Source organism: Arachis hypogaea, chromosome 6 (assembly GCF_003086295.3).
Source record: "Arachis hypogaea cultivar Tifrunner chromosome 6, arahy.Tifrunner.gnm2.J5K5, whole genome shotgun sequence".
NCBI lineage: Eukaryota > Viridiplantae > Streptophyta > Magnoliopsida > Fabales > Fabaceae > Arachis > Arachis hypogaea.
In genome coordinates this window covers 110,551,301-110,571,728 of record NC_092041.1, presented here as the reverse complement: position 1 = coordinate 110,571,728, position 20,428 = coordinate 110,551,301, and the positions used below count along the sequence as shown (strand labels likewise).

The window sequence follows — 20,428 nt, the reverse complement described above, 5'->3', positions numbered from 1 at the left end:
AAAAAATTTTTGCTATAGAACAAAAATTTTTGTATATAGTCCATGAATTTTTGCATATTTTATTGGTTGTGTGATTCAATGTTCTAGATATGTGATTTTTTAAAGGTTTTTGTGATATGTCTATGCTGCCCACCAAAATGTCTGGGTTGTATGTATTTTATTGTTAGTTTGGTGTCATTGTTTATTCCTTTAAAAATTTCTATCAAAATTGTTGTGATGCGCTAAATTTTCAGTGATATGTACTAAATTTTTTTTCTTATACATATTTTATTGGTTGGGTATCAATATTTTAAGCATGTGGTATTTTAAAATTTTTTATGTTGTATACAAAATTTATGTGCTGTATGTATATCAAAATTTTTGTGCTTTAATTTTCTAAACATATATAGGAAAAGAAAAATACGATGACGGTGAAGATAATAATGAAGAGGAGAAAAAATGAGGAAAAAAAATAAATAAGAAAAAAAGACAATGATATTAAAGAAAAATAAGAGAAGAAAAAGATTGGACTTGGTTTGAAAATTGATTGGCTATCTAACTTTATTGTTATATATTATTAAAATTTAGTTTCTTCAATTAATAACTAAATTGATGTGGCATGTTCTTCAAGGTATTTTCTAATTTATTTTTATTTGATTCATTTAACTATGTTAATTAATTAATTATTTATTTAAATTGATTTGATTGGGATAAATATTATATTATTTAATATTTTATTTTACTATATTAATTATGTGATTTGACTGGAATAAATAAATTTGTTTTATTTTATTTTGCGTTAATTTTTTATCTTATGCATTTTAAATTTTTAATTAATAATTTTTAAAAGTGTTATAATTAATTATTTATTTGATTTTATTTACATAAATACAAATTATTTAATATTTTATTTGACTAAAATAAATAAATAAATTTTATTTTAATTTAAATTATTTTATTTTGTCTGATGTATTTTAGTTAATAATTTTTTAAAGTATTATAATTTTTACATACCATATTTCTAAGATATTATTTATTTATTTAACTTATTTTATTGAGCCAAACAAACTATAATTAATTTATTATATCAATTATTTAATTTAATTAATTTAAATATATTTTATTTGATTTGATTTATTGTCATGTTAATGTTTAAATCGTTGTTTATCAATTTCTTTTTTTATTTTTTTAATTTTTAATTTTTATTGATTATTTAATTTTTTATTTAATATCAAATCTAATATTTTTATTAATATTTTTTATGATTTATTATCTAATAGTTATATATATGTCTACAATTAATTATACGATCGTGAATAAATTTTAATAAGATTAAAAATTAGACGTTGACTGCTGATCGGGAAATGTTTAAAAATAAAATTTATGAAAAAATAGTTTTATCAATATTTTTCCTTAAAAAACATTTAATTAAAAAGCGCCATTATTAGATATAAAAAAGATCATGTTATATGTGACTAGGGTTTTTTGTCCATTAGATATAGAGTTAGGCAAAGGATAATAAGGGAAATTAATAACATTCCCCTTTTCTATATATAATAAAAGAGTGAAAAAAAAAAAAGAACAATAGTCCTTTGTCATGCAAACTCAGAGCAACATCATCAAAATTTGATCTCACTAACTTAAGTCACACAAAAAGAACAACAACAACTAGTTTCAATTTCCTATGAGATACCATCATCAATGGAGATTATCAACAACAACAATAACAATGGAATTTCAAGAGATGGAATCCTAAGGAGTAATAGCTCCAACACATGGAGGAACAATAGCATGGATGCTTTCTCTTCGTCCGAACGGCGCGAAGACGACGAAGAAGCTCTAAAATGGGCCGCAATTGAGAGGCTTCCGACGTATTTGCGCATTCGGAGAAGCATGATAAACAATTCGGAGGTTGACATCAAGCACATGGGATTAACGGAGAGGAAGATTCTTCTTGAGAGGCTTGTCAAGATTGCTGAAGAAGATAATGAGAAGTTCTTGTTGAAACTAAGAGAAAGGATGGAAAGGTGAGGGGTAAATTAGTCTTTTCACACCACATACAACACTTTTGATGCATAAGTCTTGTTGGATTCCGACCACTTGGTATAGTGTGTTATTTTCACCACTCACCATTATTTTTATGTTAACTCTATTATTTTGCCGGCTATGTTTGGTGAGTGTATTTTAAATTTTTAATAGAGATCAAAGAAATATATATGATGGAGAAACATTAAAAGCATGTGTCTCCTTAATTATTACTTGTCTTGTTATTTTTCTTTTTTTTTTTTATATTAGGTGACCAATATATATTATATTTACTTTAATTTGTATTTGAGCCAACTATATTAGTTTCTTAACATTGTTTTTGTGAAGCACAAAAATGTTTATTTTTGTTGAACTAAATGTAAAACAGAGTTGGACTTGATATTCCAACAATTGAAGTGAGGTTCGAGCACATAAATGTGGAAGCACAAGTTTATGTTGGAAGAAGAGCATTGCCTACACTATTCAACTTCTATGTGAATGTTTTAGAGGTAATTCAATATGGACCATATTCACTTAATTAATTCATCTCCAAAATACTATAGAAAAAAATAAAAAATAAACAAATGGTCACATTTTATTTATTTATTTATTTTTTTTTTGATAAGGGGTTCTTCAATTATCTCCACATCATTCCAAGTCCAAAGAAGCCTTTACACATCCTTCAAAATGTTAGTGGAATCATAAGGCCCAGAAGGTGAATTATTATTTTCTTTTGTTCTCTTTCTATTAATATAAAACTTTATTTATTATAATGATGAGGTTTGTTTTGTAGAATGACTCTGTTGTTGGGACCCCCAAGCTCAGGGAAGACCACATTGCTATTAGCCTTAGCTGGAAAACTTGGCAAAGATTTAAAAGTAAGGAAATCAATCAAATTTTGCTTTATAAATTGTAGGGCATATAGTTCCTTTTAAATTCTTGTTCCTATGTGGTTAATAAAAAAAGGGATAATAATTATGATGATGGAAAAAATCAGAAATCAGGGAGAGTAACATACAATGGGCATGGGGTAGAAGAGTTTGTGGCACAGAGAAGTTCAGCGTATATTGGGCAACATGATAATCACATTGGTGAAATGACTGTTAGAGAAACCCTTGCTTTCTCTGCTAGATGCCAAGGGGTTGGACACAACTATGGTATCTTACCTTTACTCAACTATTCAAACTTCTTTAGCTTTTTTATTTTCTTATTATTATATTATCAGTAATATTATACCATCACCAAATATTATTATTTTTTGTCAGTATTTAATAATTTATATTTATATTTACAAAAATTTTATATACAAAAAATATATAATTTACACTTAAATTTACGAAAATTAGATGTTCAAAAAAAAAGTAATAGTCTATTTAAATAATAATGACTTTTTTTTAGAAAATTATAAAATAATAAAATAAAGAGTTAGTTATTATTTAAAGGTTTTTTTTAATATAAAGTTTCACTCTATGACATTGAAAATATATTCCAAAAGAAGATTTTTACTTTAAAATAAATTTAATTTTTATATAATAATTTTATATAGACATCTCATCGTAAATTATTAATATAAAAAATAACTAACATTTAAATTTACTGTATAGAAAATCATCTAACATGTAATTTAATTGGATAAAAATATAAAATTTTTTAAACTAAATTTTAAATTCCAAAATTCTTTATACTGCTATTACATCAAAATTAAATTTGTATAAATGTTTTTAAAATACAAAAATATTCTAGGAATCAGCACACTCCCTTTTTTAAGCATCAATACGATGTTGGCTTGGTAGTAGAATAGAAGCACGTTAAATTCCTATATCTATTAATAAAATTTTCAAAAATGATATTTATATATTAAAATTAACTATTAAAATCAGCTATAAATATATTTATATATAAATATATCTATAATTTAATTTATTTCAATGTGTATTTATATTGTAATATATATTTTATACTAATCACTGATTTTGGTGTACAATGTAATATAATTCTAAAATTTTTGGGTTTTTCTGATTTATAGAGATGCTGAGTGAACTTTTGAGAAGGGAGAAGGAAGCCAAGATTAAACCAGACACTGATGTTGATGCTTATATGAAGGTGAGAAATAATAACACTCTATTATTGTGTGAAAGATGCATTATTATTTCATTACATGAGATTTGAACAAAGCTTTGCAGGCAGCAGCACTAGAAGGACAACAAACTAGTGTGGTCACTGACTACATTCTTAAGGTATAACACCATCATAATCCAACCACATTATTCAATAAATTAAGGGAATGTAATGATTCTATGTTTTTTATGATTCTAATGGTGCAGATCTTAGGGCTTGAAGTTTGTGCTGACATTATGGTAGGAGATGGAATGATAAGAGGAATTTCAGGAGGTCAGAAAAAGAGAGTCACTACAGGTAATCTTAATATAAAAAAAATTATAGAATAAATTTTTAAAGTGGTCTCTCAAACAGCTTTTACTGTTTTAGTCTCTCAAATTCTTAGACTGGTCATGAGATTTAATTTTCGGCACTATATTGATCCCTAAACCCTTTTTAGTACTGAATTGACGAACTAAATGCTGAATTGGCTTTAACTTGCCACGCTAGACACGTGGCTAAAGAACATTATTTCGTTCTGGTACTTAAACAAGGCGAAAAACAAGAGAGGAAGAAGAGTTTATATGATGTGCAAATCATTAAATCTCTCTTCATTCTCTAAAACGACCTCGTTTTTGTTTTATTTAAGAGCTAAAATGAAAAGAGGCTATTTAGCCATGTATCTAGGGTGGTAAGTCAGAGCTAGCTTAAGATTTTGTTCGTTGACTCAACGCTACCTAGAACTGGATCTCGAGGATCAATATAGTGAATTTTGAATATGAAAGATTAAAATAGTGAAAATTGTGAATCTCACGACTACTACTGCGATTTAGTCAAATTATATAATTTGAAACATTGATAATAATAAAATTTTTATTTTATGGATATTGAAGGCGAAATGCTTGTTGGACCTATAAAAGTGTTGTTCATGGATGAAATATCAACTGGATTGGATAGTTCGACAACTTTTCAGATAATGAATTCGATTCGGGAATCGATTCATATTCTGAACGGAACAGCACTTGTGTCTTTGTTACAGCCAGCACCAGAAACTTATGAATTGTTTGATGATATAATACTTCTAACGGATGGACAAATAGTGTATCAAGGGCCAAGACAAAATGTGCTTGAGTTCTTTGAATCAATGGGATTCAAGTGTCCTCAAAGAAAAGGAGTTGCTGATTTCTTACAAGAGGTGACATCAAGAAAAGATCAATGGCAATATTGGGCACTCAAGGATGAACCATACAACTTTGTAACTGTCAAGGATTTTGCTGAAGGCTTCCAATTATTCCACATTGGTCAAAAACTTGGAGATGAGTTGGCCAATCCTTTTGACAAGTCAAAGAGCCATCCAAGTGCATTGACCACAAAAAAGTATGGTGTAAACAAGAAAGAGCTTCTCAAGGCTTGTGCTAGCAGAGAATTCTTGCTTATGAAACGAAATTCCTTTGTCTACATCTTCAAAGCCATACAAGTAAGTTCAAACATTATTGATTCAAAACTTGCATTGACCCTTTTTGATTTTGATCCTTATGCAAGTATTGTTGTTTGTTTCCAGTTAGTTTATTTAGCAGTCATGACAACAACACTATTTCTAAGACCAAAGATGCACCGAGATTCTGTGTTGGATGGAGGAACTTACTTGGGTGCACTTTTCTTCACAATCACAGTGGCAATGTTCAATGGAATTGCAGAACTAAACATGACCATAATGAAACTCCCTGTGTTCTACAAGCAAAGGGACCTTCTCTTCTACCCTGCATGGGCCTATTCTATTCCTCCATGGATTCTCAAGATTCCAATTACACTTGTTGAAGTTTTCCTTTGGGAAGCAATTTGTTACTATTCTATTGGTTTTGATCCAAATTTTGGAAGGCAAGTAGTACCAACATTAGTTACAAAATATGCTCATTGTTTTGGAATCTGATTGAGATTGAAATATGTTATTGGCAGGGTTTTGAAGCAGTTCTTGGTAATCTTCTGCATCAATCAGATGGCGTCTTCGCTGTTTCGGTTGATGGCAGGACTTGGAAGGGATGTTATAGTTGCTAACACTGTTGGTTCATTTGCATTGCTCATAGTTTTGGTCTTGGGAGGATTTGTCATTTCAAGAGGTACAACAATCTTAATGAACCTATAAATTTGGCTAAACAAAAATAATATCTATTGTTTTGTGGCAGAGGATGTGCACAAATGGTTCTTATGGGGCTACTGGTCCTCACCACTGATGTATGCCCAGAATGCCATTGCTGTTAATGAGTTTCTTGGCCATAGTTGGAGAAAGGTAGCAATACCCTTTTGCTTCTGACATTGAAAAGACTCTTAGAATGTTAATATAATATAATATGCTTTTCTTTGTTTTGTTATTTTGAATGTTGTAGGTTCTTCCTGGTACCAATGAAACTCTGGGAGTATTGGTACTCAAATCTCGTGGACTATTCACAGAATCGTATTGGTTTTGGTTAGGAATAGGAGCTTTGATTGGTTATGTTTTCCTCTTCAATTTTCTCTTCACCTTGGCTTTGCAATACCTCAGTCGTAAGTACCATCCTTATTTCCTTTTTTTTCTTTCTGTGATCTATTTTCTTTGATATCTAAACAATCCATATTTGCATATCCCTGCCTCTGCAGCATTGAGAAAGAATCAAGCAGGATTGTCCCAAGAGAAATTGCTGGAAAGGAATGCTTCCACTCGCGAAGAGGCCGTTCAATTATCGACACGAAAAAGCACCACAGGTTAGTCATTTGAGGTCCAAGTTGTAGTTTCTCTTTAAATGCACTCACTTTGCATCTTATATCAGGCCGAGTCACCCTTGTGAGTCGGCCTGATATACGATGTAAAATGAGTCCTTCAAATATTTTTTTTCTTTTATGTAAGTTTGGTATTCAAAGTTCAAAGCATAACATAGTGACTATGATGACAAGACAGAAGCTAAGGTTATAGAAGAAGCAAGCATTTCATCCAGGTCACTTTCTGGAAGAGTTGGTGATTATAATAATAATAATAGTAATGGCAGAAGTGGAAGGAGGGGCATGGTTCTTCCCTTTCAACCTCTTTCCCTAACTTTTGATGAGATAAGATATTCTGTAGACATGCCACAGGTACCAAAACAGATTAGTTTATGACATTATATCTCATTTGGCCTAATGAAAATTAAAATCATTGCTATATTGATGGTTGTAGGAAATGAAAAATCAAGGGGTTTTCGAAGATCGTCTAGAACTTTTGAAGGGTGTTAGCGGCGCTTTTAGGCCGGGAGTACTAACAGCTTTGATGGGGGTAAGTGGAGCCGGCAAGACTACTCTGATGGATGTTTTGGCCGGAAGGAAAACCGGTGGATATATAGAAGGAAGCATCACAATCTCTGGTTATCCTAAGAATCAAGAAACGTTTGCTCGAATATCCGGATACTGCGAACAATTTGATATCCACTCACCTTATGTGACAGTCTATGAATCTTTGATGTATTCAGCATGGCTTCGTTTACCCCATGAAGTTGATCCTTCAACAAGAAAGGTAAAAATAACTCTCTTTTCTAAATCACAGGTATGGCTGCTTAGAATCTGAACTCAATTGCATGATATTTAGATGTTCATTGAGGAAGTTATGGAGCTTGTGGAGCTTAACTCATTGAGAGAAGCACTTGTTGGATTGCCGGGGGAGACAGGACTTTCGACCGAGCAAAGAAAACGGCTAACAATTGCAGTTGAGCTTGTAGCCAACCCATCAATAATATTCATGGATGAACCAACCTCTGGCCTTGATGCCAGAGCAGCTGCAATTGTAATGAGAACTGTGAGGAACACGGTCGACACAGGCCGGACCGTGGTTTGCACCATTCACCAGCCTAGTATTGACATATTTGATGCCTTTGATGAGGTAACAATTCTACCCAATTACAACTCAAATATAGTTCTAATTTTTGTATACTAAGTTCTTCAATGTTCATGTTTTCAGCTGTTACTCTTAAAATTGGGAGGGGAACAAATATATGCCGGCCCATTAGGCCGCCATTGCTCACAATTGATTCAATACTTTGAGGGTATTGAAGGAGTTCCTAAGATCAAAGATGGTTATAACCCTGCAACATGGATGTTGGAAGTTACATCAGCAGTAACAGAAGCAAATCTTAATGTCAACTTCACTGATGTGTACAGAAGCTCAGAACTACACCGGTTAGACTTATATCTTGAACCTTTATATCTTACAACATTAGTTTGTTTCATTAACTAATACTTTGAATTGTTCAGGAGAAATAAACAACTGATCCAAGAACTTAGTATACCTGTACAAGGTTCACAAGATCTATACTTTGATACTCAGTATTCACAGAACTTTCTAACACAATGCAAAGCATGCCTATGGAAACAACATTTATCATATTGGAGGAACACATCTTATACAGCAGTTAGACTGCTATTCACAGCAATTATAGCTCTAGTATTTGGGGTCATCTTTTGGGACATTGGCTTTAAAAGGTGTGTTAAAAGGAACACTAAACTAGCAACTTGATATTTCAGAATTGTACTTACACATGAAAATGACAGGAGAAAGGAGCAAGATCTTTTTAATGCAATGGGATCAATGTATGCTGCTGTTACCTTCATTGGGGTGCAAAATGGTGCCTCAGTGCAACCTATGATAGCAGTTGAGAGAACAGTCTTCTACAGAGAAAGAGCTGCTGGAATGTATTCAGCTTTGCCATATGCTCTTGCACAGGTATATACTAATGGAAAAATTTCAAGTGTATTGGGAACACCCGTGTTTCAATTGTTTTAATCATTGATTTCAATTAATATATATTATATATATTTTTTATAATTGGTACATCGATATTTTCAGTACACTTGAAACTCTTCCTATACTAATGCTACCCCATCCTTAGTTATTAAGGTTTTAAAAACCGATCCGGTCATTGAATCGGTCAAATTAGAGTTCAATGAAAATTCGAACCAAATTTTATCTTCAATTGAACTGGTCTAGTAGCTAGTTCTTGGTTAACCGAATAGAACTGGCGAATTGAGTCCGATTTTCAGAACCATGGTAAATATGTTATGATTTGGATGATGTATAATTTTTGTTTTCAGGTTATTATTGAACTTCCGCATATCTTGGTTGAGGCTCTTGTTTATGGGGTTATAGTGTATGCAATGATGGGGTTTGATTGGACAGCATCAAAGTTCTTGTGGTATCTATTCTTCATGTACTTCACATTCTTATATTACACCTTTTATGGGATGATGACAATGGCGATAAGTCCCAACCCTCATGTTGCTGGTATATTGTCCGGTGGATTCTATGCAATATGGAGCCTTTTCTCAGGCTTCATCATTCCCTTATCGGTAAGCTATCATAATAAGTTACATACACCTTTTAATTCAGAAAACTACGAATAAATTCTTGACTTTTAACTAAAAAATAAATAGATTTTTTTGATTAATTGAAAATGTAAAAATGTCTCTAGCTTTTAAAATACAAGACATTTAAGTCTTTTTAAAAAGTTTTATTTATTTTTATATATTTTAGATGAAAAAACTTAGATGTTTTATATTTTAAAAAATAATTAATATTTTTATATTTTTAATTAATTAGAGATTTATTTGTCTTTAAATTAAAAAATAAAAAATTTATTTATATTTTTTTAATTTGTTTATTATCACTGCAACAAAAATAACTTTTAGTAGTTATTTATTTTGTCTTTATATTTATCAGTAACTAGACTATTTTGTTGTCAGTCACCAAAAAAAGACTATTTTGTTGTTAAAAAATTTTAGTGATAATTATAATAATCTTAGATAAAAAAAATTAATAGTCATAAAAACTCTATAACTTGTTATTATAACCTATGATGATAATAATAATAATAAAAAATATATAATTGTTAAAAAAAATAGTATAATTAACAATTTATGATGACTTGAATAATATTCATGAAAAAATAATAAAATGACAGAGAATACCCATATGGTGGAAGTGGTGCTATTGGATATGCCCTGTTGCATGGACACTGAATGGATTGGTGACTTCACAATATGGAGACAACATGGACAAACTTGAAAATGGTCAAAGGATTAAGGATTTTGTGGAGAGTTACTTTGGATTTCACCATGACTTTCTTGGAGTTGTTGCAATTGTGGTGGCTGCTTTCTCACTCTTATTTGCACTCATTTTTGCATTTGGCATCAAAGTATTCAACTTCCAAAAAAGATGATCAAATCACACTGCCATTATCATTGTATATGTGCTCTTTAATTAATTGTTTCTAAAAACAATTTATAGAAAATCAAACACACTAGCATTATATAGCATTGTATATTGGTTGACAAAATTTATTGCTCCAAATCCATATCCTAGTCCTAGGTTTTCTTTTCTTTGCAATCATATGGGTTTTCAATTGTACTAAAACCCAAGGAGGAAAAAATAGTTACACTTATAATAGCAATGGAATTAGAAAATATATATATACATTACAAGATATATTTTTATTTTAGTCTTTTGCAATCAAATTGTACTAGCATGTATCAATTTACTCTTCTTGTTGGATAAAATTTTATCAAATTTAAGGTATTTTGATTTTGATATCGATCATGTGAAAGAGTAAATTCTTTATGTAATGAACTAATTATCTATTTTTTTTAATATTTAAAATTCACAACTACTTCAATAATAGTAATCATATGTATAAAAAAAGATGATTAGTCAATGCCAAATAGTACTTTATTATTTCATTAATCTTCTTTTGACGAGAAAATATTGTTGTTTTAACATTTATACCAATTTTCTCAAAAAATTATAATAAAACTTTACAATGAGAGATCACTAGTCTTTTTTTTTTTTTTGGTAACAGAGATCACTAGTCTTTATCCAATGCTTTCAGCTGATTAAGTTTTCTCCCTTTTTTTTCCTTTTTTTTTTTCCGAAATTTTGCTACTACCAGAGGCAAAGTCTCATGGGAAGGAAGGGGCTCATGGATCCCAACTTATTTTTTTCAAATAAATTATATATTTATATGTAAATTTTATTCTAGCTCTCCTAAATTTTTATTTTAATATCTTTTTATTATAAAATTAATTTTTAGTCCCTCCTAAAATTTAATCTAGCTCCACCTGTGATGACGACTACTCTTTTCTAGAAAATTTATAGAGATTCTTACCGTTTCCACAAATTAAATGTAAATTTATTTTCAACCAAAATAAAACGTAAAGTATTGAAAAAATATTATACTATAAAAACCAGTTGTACGCAATCCAAAATAAAATAAACATTAAAAGATGGAAAAACCTTGCCATAAAAATTAGAGAAATGATAATCGATGAACATTTTTTTGTATTTATTTTGCATTTGAATTAATATTAACCAAAATTTTCTTTTTCTACTAACCGTGCATTTAAAAGATTAAAAAAATTAAAAGATAATATTAGTTTCTTGGGTGGGGCCAGAAAACTCAAAAAAAAATATTATATATTGATATCAAATATAAATTAATTTAGATCTAAAACTAACATAAATTTTACCTTTTAAAATAAAAAAATAACAGAGATGATCATTTAATTTTAATGAAGATATTTTTGGAAAAACTCACTATGAACTAATCTGTAAGCAAATTAACCAATTTAAATTGATCGAATGACAGCTCACTCATTTGTTTAAACGAGTGTTGTGGATTCGAATCCCGCTTTATGCAAGAGTAATGTATTGGCTAACAAAAAAAAATTGTAAACAAATCAAAAAGAGAATACCCATATAGTGGAAGTGGTACTATTGGATTTGCCCCGTGGCATGGACCTTATATGGTGGTTTCCCAATATAATGGAGAATCTTGATAATAGTCATCTAAGTATTGAAGAATTTGTGAGGACTAGTTTGGATTCAAACATGATTTTCTTGGAGAGGTTGCAGCTGTCATGGTTGCTTTCTCACTCTTGTTTGCATTCATGCATATTTGCCTTTGGCATCAAAGCATTCAAATAGATTGATTATATAGGAGAGATCGTCATTGTGATATCTTTTTATGGTTTACTATTTTTATTAAGATTCTTTCGTCCTCCATTTCATTTGCAAATTTCGTTATTATTAAAAATATTTCTTAATTTTTCCCAAAAAAAGTTTAAAGAAAATTACAATAAATAATTACCATGGTAACACATTCCCTTCCATTCTTTCTTTTTCATTGCTCCGAAACATAAACTTAACCATAATAACGGCAGAAGGCATGCATGTTTGGTTAACACAACAATCTCCTAAATTTTTTATATATTTAATAAAAACTTTTTTATTTTATAATCTTAATATAATAAATAAATCTTAATTTAATTTTATAACTTTTACATTAAATATAATATAAAACTTAATTCAGTGCTCGTGTTGGTCACTGCTTCCCTTCCAATTCTCGGGCATAAAAATTTCTTCTCTATTTTATTTCCACGTGTTCCTGCTAATGTTCATACTTTAGTTCATTGTCCATCGATGAATTTCACAGTTCTAATGCCAAAAAAAAAAAAAAAACAAACAAACACACACACACACAAAAATAGCGAAGTACTAAGATTACTCCTACTGAATTTTGTTATGGATCAAATTATACAGAGAAGAAAAAGTCAAATCCTTTAGGCAAATTATATAAAAAAAAGTCTCGTTCATAACGAAATTGCATCTCTTGGGTAGAAAGTTAAGTATTCTAGACACAATTTTGGAAGAGAAAATTCGGTGTGTCATAAATATGAATAAATAATGGCATTTTAAAAACTCCCATCTCTGCATTTTCACTAAGTGATTTTTTTTTTGTTTGCATTATAATATTTTTTCAATAAAGAAAATTTGATTGAAAACCGTTCGTAAATTAAAAGAAAAAGAATAATAAATCTACATAATACCAACCTAAATCAAATATAGAAGCCAGATAAACAATATGAAGCTCTTGCAACCCACTAATCACTAAACCAATCCTTGAAAGAGCTTTTGCTTCTATCTCAACTCTCAAGCACACACTATGTATAGACTATAGTTATTCCGTCGACCTTACCACTAAACGATTTTATATTAAATTGGATTTTACATATAATAACCCAGCGTTTTGTAGTATAGGATTGCTCTAAAAATAATCACCCCACTAGACAATGTGTTTTCCCACATTATCGAACCAATTAAAAACCCCATCTATTGTAAAAATATGAATTTCCAACATCTAATGAAATACAATAAAACATACTTGTTATAATGGCAACTGCAATGACTCAATTAGATGAGGCGTATGGAAGAGGAAAATTTATGAGATGGCAGTCAATGGAAGCTGGTAAAGAATCTTTCAGAAAATATAATTAGCAAAATTTCACTTGAAATAGTTGATCGGCAAAGTATGCTACAATAACGGGACCAGCCAAATCACCAGCAGCACACCCTGGAGAGAAAAAAAAACGAATGAAAAATTAGAAAGAACAAAAGATATAATGAAACCTTAGGTAAGAAAAAAAAAGTATACTAAGCATTGGAAAGAAAAACATTATCAAACAATCAAGTAGGTTTTTGCATTTGTTCAACACTTACCAATCCACTGGCCAAGTGATGGACGAATAAGGATAGCACCGATGCCAGCTCCTATGGAAGCGAATATTAGAGATGACGAACACCTAACCGTAGCAACAAAAATTCTCTGCCCAAGAATTGCAACTTGCTCGGATTTGTCAACATTGTTACCCTCATCATCTGGGGACTTGAAAATCGATTTAAAAAACCGGTACATGTCAATGCCTACTTGGACAATCCATGATGCTGCAACTCCAAGCATGTGTCCTGTAAACAACGAACAGATAGTCGGCAAAAAATAAATGCAAGTCAAAAGTTAGGCAATCTCAACTTCTCAAGACTAAAAGATGATTAAGTAAGGGTGTTTTGACCTCGAAAAGTTGTTCTGCTAACACAATAGAAGTAAACATGATAAGGCATATTCCTCGCAGCCTTGCGAGAAGCTGATTTAGGGACATCTGTTCAGGAAATCAACACCAACTACTGTAAGATTTTTTGGAGATCATACAATGAACTTCATTGCAATGAGAAAGAAAAAGAAGACAAGAGATCACACAATATAAATCAGACACTACAACTAAAATTTAATTGATATATCTATCCAAGACATTTTTCTAGGAAAGAATAAAATAAAATATTCTTTTCGTGGAAAATAGTAATTACTTTTGGGTATGTATGTGCAAAGAGTATATACAAATGATTAGAGAGTGTGATTAGTAATTGAATGGTTGTTCAATAAATTTAAAGTAGGGGAGTATATACATGTCAAGTTGCAAGGAAGGTGTCCCTCCCTTTGTCATTCCAAACCTTCGCTTCAAATTATTCGTACACTTTTTTGCCATTCCATAACCAATAATGTGGCAGAACTTGAAATTAGTTCTAGTGTACATACCTTTAAGAATTTTCCATGCCATTCTTTCTGAAACATAATGAACAGCAATTCTTTCTAAAATCCTTCTAGTCGTCACAACGGTTGTCTGTAAAGGCATGCAAGACACAATTACCAACTAAATTTAAACGTTATGAGAACTGAGAAATGCAATGGAAATTTCCCACATAGCAGGGTGTAAAAGCCAAGGGAACCAAACCTATTTACTTGGGAATTACCCAATACATCGTATCTATCAACAGCAAAAAGATTAGTGTGGAGGAGTATCGAATGAAGATGAATTATTTAAATCTAATTTCATTAATAACAATAACAACAAACTAGCAGTGAATAAGTATGCATTTAATCTCCAACGCTAGATGTCTGAGGAGGCTAATTAGATTCGGGGAAAAGAGTCGAATAAACTAATATGAGCGAATTTGTGCAATCTTACATATATAATTGTAAATACTTCATAGAAAATGAAGTTTGCATAACATTTGATAGCATGGGCACACCTATAATAAATAGATGTAGATTATACTTGGAATAGATATATGCAATATGATAGAGATGGAGGTCTTCTGAAGCTTACAGCACTGACCACCATAACCATGTCAGGATTTTATTAAAATTATTCCTAGTTAATGTTATATTCTAAGTAACTTAGATTAACTGATCAGCAACAAATTTGGACTCAGATTAGAAATTAGCATCCTAGAGCATATTACATAGGTCAGCTATATGATAAACAAGGTCAATAGCATGGATGGAAAGCCAGAGATGGATTGCTATACTTACATTATGGGTTGCTTCTTATGTTTTTGTCAATTAGCACCATTCAAAAACAGAAATGTTATTTCGACAACTCAAAGTTGTATATACCAAAAAGTTTTCTTCTTAACTTTGCAAATAGATTGAAACATCAATGAAATTTAAACTGTCTGTAATTTCTGAATACTTTAACTTCTGTAAATAGTTTGAAACTTTAGTTTAAAGTGTCTGTAATTTCTTAATAGTTTGCAACATTTGAATAGAAAAAGTGAGAGAGAATTTGTGGACCGACACCTTTATTACACTCGATCAAAATTGTTGAACTTTGAATTGTCAAAATAGCAAAACCAATCATCGTCATGCTTATTAAAGTGCAGTCACATATTGACAAAAATTTCAGATGTTTGTGTGTTACTGAAACAATTTTAAACCAAGGGCTACTACCCTGCTTTAAGTGTGAACTACAAATACCCAGTGTTTGTTACTGTTGAATGTATAGAAGTTCGAAAATTTGCCAAGAATGAACCACCATCGTGGCTCCCTAAGCTAATAAATATCTAGTGCAATTTGTAAGATAAAACTAATCTTTGGGGGGCCACGATAGCATTTCTTTAGGGGGTGCATTTTGTCAAAAACAGAATTTGAAGGGTCAAAATGGTGGTATACTCATTTGCTAAATTCCATATGTCAAATCAAAAGCCTGGTTTAGTAATCAAACACATGCTGTCTGCGTTGAATACCATAGGGAATGGATCCTCTCAATTTTTTCCCCTCAATTGTTTGGTAAAGTGTGATCTCTCACCTTACATTCTTTAAGTGGGACCAAGAGAAAATATGTGAAAGAAGATATTGAATGGTTATAGAAAAAAATTGAGAGAAAAAAAATTGAGGATCCACTCCCTAACATGATCATCTACCTATGTATGATGACAAGGAGGCTTATAGAAATCAGAGATAGGATATCCTAACAGCGAAACATCATTGCCACTAATAATAAATGACAAACACACTCATCAATTTCATAAATTATGAATATTTCTAGTAAATAATTGGCTGAACAAAGAATAGACAAAGAAGGATAAATAAAATCACACCTCACGGATGATTTGCTTCACTGATTTCTTGAAGGGGACAACCAGATCAGTCGGCTGCTCTTCCCTCTCCTCAAGGAAATCGTCATCTTCCATTTCAGCACGAGGCTCCAAAAGAGGCAAATAGAACATTAAGAATGACCTTAGGGATGTCATCATCAAAGGCCTAAATTCAAAAGCAGAGAATAGAGGCTTAAGCTCCACATTGTAGTGTTTGGTAGTACTATATCTTAGAGAACCATCATTATTATAAATCCCTTTAGAAGCACTTTGTAGACCAGAAATATAATCTTCAGATACTGCTGCACCAGCATCGCAATAAGCAACTGGCGACCTGAAATTCAAGTGGAAAGACTCTTGAAATACATATGCTAGTTGCTCAAGGTTAACCACAGTAGAATAGACAACAGCATTATTGATTGTAACGAAGAGTAGACAAGACCATAGAAGGTCGATGAAATTCATTTACCCCTGTCCAGGTTTGTCTGCAATTCCATTCTAACAACTTTAATAGCCTACAATTTAAATCCCCTATGTCTATATATACTTTCAATAATAAATCAGCTTAAAGATTCAAAACGTGGAAACAGTTCAAAGTTATGACATTCTTTAAATCTAAGAATTTTTTACTACCTCGTAAATAAGTCTTTAAACAATTGCAACTTGTCCAAATTTGTAAAACATAAATAAATAAACAACATCTTGAAATCAGCTTGCTAAATCTCCAAAAACCCATTATGAAAAACAGCTTAATTTTCCAACATCCAAATGCCAAATCAAATATAAAAAAGTAATCATGTATTCTCTTATATTTTATACCCATATCCACAACAAAGTAAATTCATTATCCATCCATATAACAAGAATGACTGTATAGACAAATGGAGGCAGAAGAGCATACCCAAAAAAAGCCCTTGAGGCAAAGCCAGTGGTACCAGCAGCAAAGGAAGCTGCAGCACCAACAGCAGCAGAGGCAGAGAAAAAGGCAGAAGACTGAAAGGGTTGTGGAGAGTGCAAACCAGAGCCAAAGTTTTGGTTTTTCCTCCACAGGTCTAGAAGTATAGCTATTCCAGCCATTATTGGAGCTTCTGACGTAAATCAGCAAGTTGCAAATAAACTGCCTTATAATCTCATGCACAGAACACGATGCCAAATATTCCTCAAACTGTGGCCTTCTAAACCCTGATCCACATACAAAATGTGAATAATAGGCTAATAGTGATGCAATTAGCTATAGGAAAAATCTACCAACTTACTGAGAATTCACATCAGCATCACTATTACCAGAATACAAAACCAAAACAAAAACAAAATCAACATACCCTCAAAGTTTCTTAACAGGAAGTCATTAACAAAGAGAACTCAAATAGATATCAAGCGAAGACAAAAATGATAAGAAGTCTAATCATAAGCTTTATTATATCATCTTTCATATATTAATATCAAACAAAGTTGATGTAAAATATTTCAGTTGTAATTGGCGTACCACTGCACTATCATCAAATACACCATTGGAAAAACCACAACACTTGGTCATAAAAAGTGAACACAAATTGATTAGTATACCCCAAAACAAAGCCTCCACGAGTCTCAAAAATATACACCTTGCTGTGTTCTGTTTAGACCAACCAGACAAAATTTCCTCACTTTCAACTTAATATAAGGCTACATAAACAGCTCAACTAGTCATATTATAAAAGCAGATCAAAGATTAATACTAAAGCGAACAAAATAGCACATGTTGAAGTAATCATGAACTAATTTGAAATATTAACAGTGCTAGAACTCCAACACAATCTTCCGGTCAAATATCATCCCTAGGGAGAAAAGAACCTTAGGGAACAAGCTCGGTCAATGAAGAAACACTGTTGGATAGGGTAATGATTTTTGAGCTAAAGTCTTGAACAGAGCAAGAGGAAACAAAAATGTGATTAACGAAACACAAAAGCTGAAATTAGTAACTAAGAATTCTAGAGAAGGAATTTATGGGAGTTATAATCTTGCATCGTACTCAGAAGCAGAAAAATGAAGATTATAAGGAAAGGTAAAAACGAATCGCACCCAAACAGTGGACTTGGACGGCGGCGACAACGGCGGCTACCTCATGGGCGACGACAACATCTTCCTCTAATCCTTGCTTCCTGAGCTGGTGATCCGACCCAAAACAGCGGTAGGTGCAGAAGAGAGAACATTCGGGGTTTAGCGGTGGTGAGGTGGCGACGGCGACGTCGATGGCGAGTGCAGCGTGACGAGAGGAGGTTAGGGCTTCGAGATTTGGGTTGATTGGATCCGAGAGAAGAGAAGAGAGACCAATGGGGGGGTGTCGGTAGAAACATGCAGTTTAAGATTAATTTTTTATTTAAGAAAAATTGAACTATTTATAACTACAGTATCAATGGCAAGATTAGAGGAATCACATATTTTTAAGGATAATTTACCTAAATAAAATATCAAAAATACTATTTGTACATTAAAATCAGTCACTAATATATTTGTGTATAAATATATGTGTGATTTAATTTATTTTTAACGTGTATTTATATTTCAGCATGTATTTTATACTAGTGACTGATTTTGATAGCTGATTTTAGTATACACATAACATAGTTCATAAAATATTTAAGATTTATATTTATACAAATGCAATAATTTTAAACTAATTATATATGTATCTTATTTTAAATTTATACAAACTATAGAATTCATATTACATGTTATCATTTACACATTCTAATACTCAATCTAATTTAATTTTGGCAGAATAAGTGCAGACAATATTCTAGTGGTACAAGAGATGGTTTACATCATGCGTAGTAAAAATCAAGAAAAATGAATCATGGCTATAAAAATTGACCTGAAGAAAGCCTACGATAGGTAAAACCGAAATTTTTTGATGGATACTCTAAAAGACGTCAGTATCTCAGAAGGAATCATTAATATCATTGTCCATTGCATTTTTACCCCCACCATGAATCTCCTTTGAAATGGATCACTCTCTAAGACGTTCTCCCCAACCAGAGGGATTAGACAGGGAGATCCTCTCTCACCTTATCTTTTTATTCTGTGTGTTAAGCGTTTATCCCACCTTATTAATAAACTAGTTGCTAATAAAAGAAAGGGAGCCAATAACTATTTATAGAAATGGACCTAAAAATGATTTGGTTCTCTTTGTTAAAACTTCTAGCGAACAAGTGCGAACGATTAAGGAGACCTTACACACTTTTTACGAGAACTCGGGACAAAGAATCAGCTTCCACAAGTCTTGTGTCTATTTTTTTAATCATAATATTAGGCAGCAACTAAGTCAGGAGCTTCGAATGACCCTGATGGCTAATCTGAAAAAATACTTAGAAGTACCTTTGATCACAGAGAAGTGTAACCAGCGTCATTTTCAGTTCATTCTTGACCGCATGCAAACCAAATTATTTAGTTGGAATAAAAAATCTCTATCTTTTGTAGGGAGATGCACCCTTATCCAATCGATGTTATCAACCATTCCTAGTTACTACATGCAGACTATGAAGATCCCTATGGCAGTTTGTGCTAAAGTAGATAAATTCTGTAGGGACTTCCTATTGGGTAGCAGCGAAGATGATAGAAATGTCCATCTCTAGTTGCGAGAAAAATTGCAAACTAAAAGAGGAGGGTGAACCGGGGATTCGAAGGGTGCAGGAGACCAATCAACTATTTCTTATGAAACTTGCTTGGGGCTTAATCTACAAAAGGGATTCCCTATGGGTGCAGGTGATGAGAGCAAAGTATGCGGGAGGAAACTGAATCATACCCAAAGTCCATAAGAAGACCAACAGCTCAAACGCTTGGATTGGAATAACAAAGGTTTGGAAAAATTTTCAAGGGAACCTAATTTGCAGAATATGTGGCGGAGTATTTCTTTTTGGGAGGACTATTGGATCCCAGGAATTCACAAATTAAGAGACTTAGCTACCATTAACCTCGATGCAGAAACGCTTGGCGAAATGTTGTGCGATTATATTAGTTCTCAGAATGTTTGGAATTGGACAAAAATTAGTCAGATTTTGCCCGAAGATGTTCTAGAGCACATTAGAA

At 31.7% G+C, this 20,428-nt stretch overlaps 2 protein-coding genes across 2 annotated transcripts; one reads left to right on the top strand and one right to left on the bottom strand.

Annotated features, from left to right (window-relative positions):
* Positions 1-1,441: 1,441 nt before the first annotated feature.
* Positions 1,442-10,611, top strand: LOC112755668 (pleiotropic drug resistance protein 1). Its single transcript, XM_025803907.3, has 22 exons — positions 1,442-2,006; positions 2,393-2,513; positions 2,631-2,719; positions 2,798-2,882; positions 3,002-3,161; positions 4,031-4,107; positions 4,188-4,241; positions 4,329-4,419; positions 4,995-5,578; positions 5,663-5,979; positions 6,058-6,218; positions 6,285-6,388; positions 6,486-6,642; positions 6,736-6,840; positions 7,034-7,206; positions 7,289-7,621; positions 7,694-7,984; positions 8,063-8,280; positions 8,356-8,583; positions 8,653-8,824; positions 9,193-9,447; positions 10,059-10,611. The coding sequence occupies exons 1-22, from the start codon at positions 1,681-1,683 to the stop codon at positions 10,314-10,316; spliced, it is 4,359 nt and encodes a 1,452-aa protein (XP_025659692.1). The 5' UTR covers positions 1,442-1,680; the 3' UTR covers positions 10,317-10,611.
* Positions 10,612-13,123: 2,512 nt separating this feature from the next.
* Positions 13,124-18,714, bottom strand: LOC112755667 (uncharacterized). Its single transcript, XM_025803904.2, has 7 exons — positions 18,422-18,714; positions 17,262-17,542; positions 16,364-16,694; positions 14,520-14,604; positions 13,999-14,085; positions 13,649-13,894; positions 13,124-13,502 (listed from the first exon to the last, which is right to left on the bottom strand). The coding sequence occupies exons 2-7, from the start codon at positions 17,435-17,437 to the stop codon at positions 13,423-13,425; spliced, it is 1,005 nt and encodes a 334-aa protein (XP_025659689.1). The 5' UTR covers positions 17,438-17,542; positions 18,422-18,714; the 3' UTR covers positions 13,124-13,422.
* Between the last annotated feature and the right edge of the window lie 1,714 nt (positions 18,715-20,428).